This window comes from Chlorella variabilis (genome assembly GCF_000147415.1).
Source record: "Chlorella variabilis unplaced genomic scaffold CHLNCscaffold_7, whole genome shotgun sequence".
NCBI classification, from domain to species: Eukaryota; Viridiplantae; Chlorophyta; class Trebouxiophyceae; order Chlorellales; family Chlorellaceae; genus Chlorella; species Chlorella variabilis.
The window spans coordinates 995879-996407 of NW_005435081.1; the positions used below are offsets into that span (position 1 = coordinate 995879).

At 71.5% G+C, this 529-nt stretch overlaps 1 protein-coding gene across 1 annotated transcript in view; it reads right to left on the reverse strand.

The window, feature by feature from the left end:
- Nucleotides 1–298: 298 nt before the first annotated feature.
- The window catches only part of CHLNCDRAFT_144341 (hypothetical protein), a gene marked incomplete at both ends in the record, with an annotated part of 4022 nt that continues 3791 nt past the window's right edge, over nt 299–529 (reverse strand). Inside the window, one exon of the mRNA XM_005848850.1 lies at nt 299–388. Within this exon, the coding sequence (XP_005848912.1) occupies nt 299–388 (90 nt within the window). The remainder of the gene's footprint in view (nt 389–529) is intronic.

The window sequence follows — 529 nt, forward strand, 5'->3', positions numbered from 1 at the left end:
ACACGTGGCCGCCTGGGTGCCAGCTGCCTCACCGACTGGGGCCGACAAGCACGGCGTGCAGCGCAGCAGGCAGCACCCGCCACGCCCCAGCCCAGTAGAGGCCAGAGCACAGCACAGCACCGCCCAACCCAGCACTACGCCTCGCTGTCCCGCCCGAGGGAAGGAGCAGCCAGGTAGGGCATGGTGCGATTAAAGACCAAACCCAGCACGCACAGCAGATCCCAGCCCAGAACAGCCCAGAACAGCCACGCCCCAGCCCAGCGCGCGCAGCGCAGCGCAGCGTGGCAGGGCGCGCCACCTGGTCGATAGTGGCGAAGCCCTTCACGCCCACATGGTCCACACCCGCCACCAGCGTCTCGTCGTCGCTGATCACCGTGCCTGCCGCGGTCTGCAGGTGTGGGGTGGAGAGGTGTGGGGTGGAGAGGAGGGCGGAAGGTGGGCCGGTGGGTGGGCCAGGGAAAGGGAAGCGCGGGCACCGCCGACCCTGCGGCACGCCGGCGCCAGCCCTAGCCCCGCCGCCCGCCGGCAG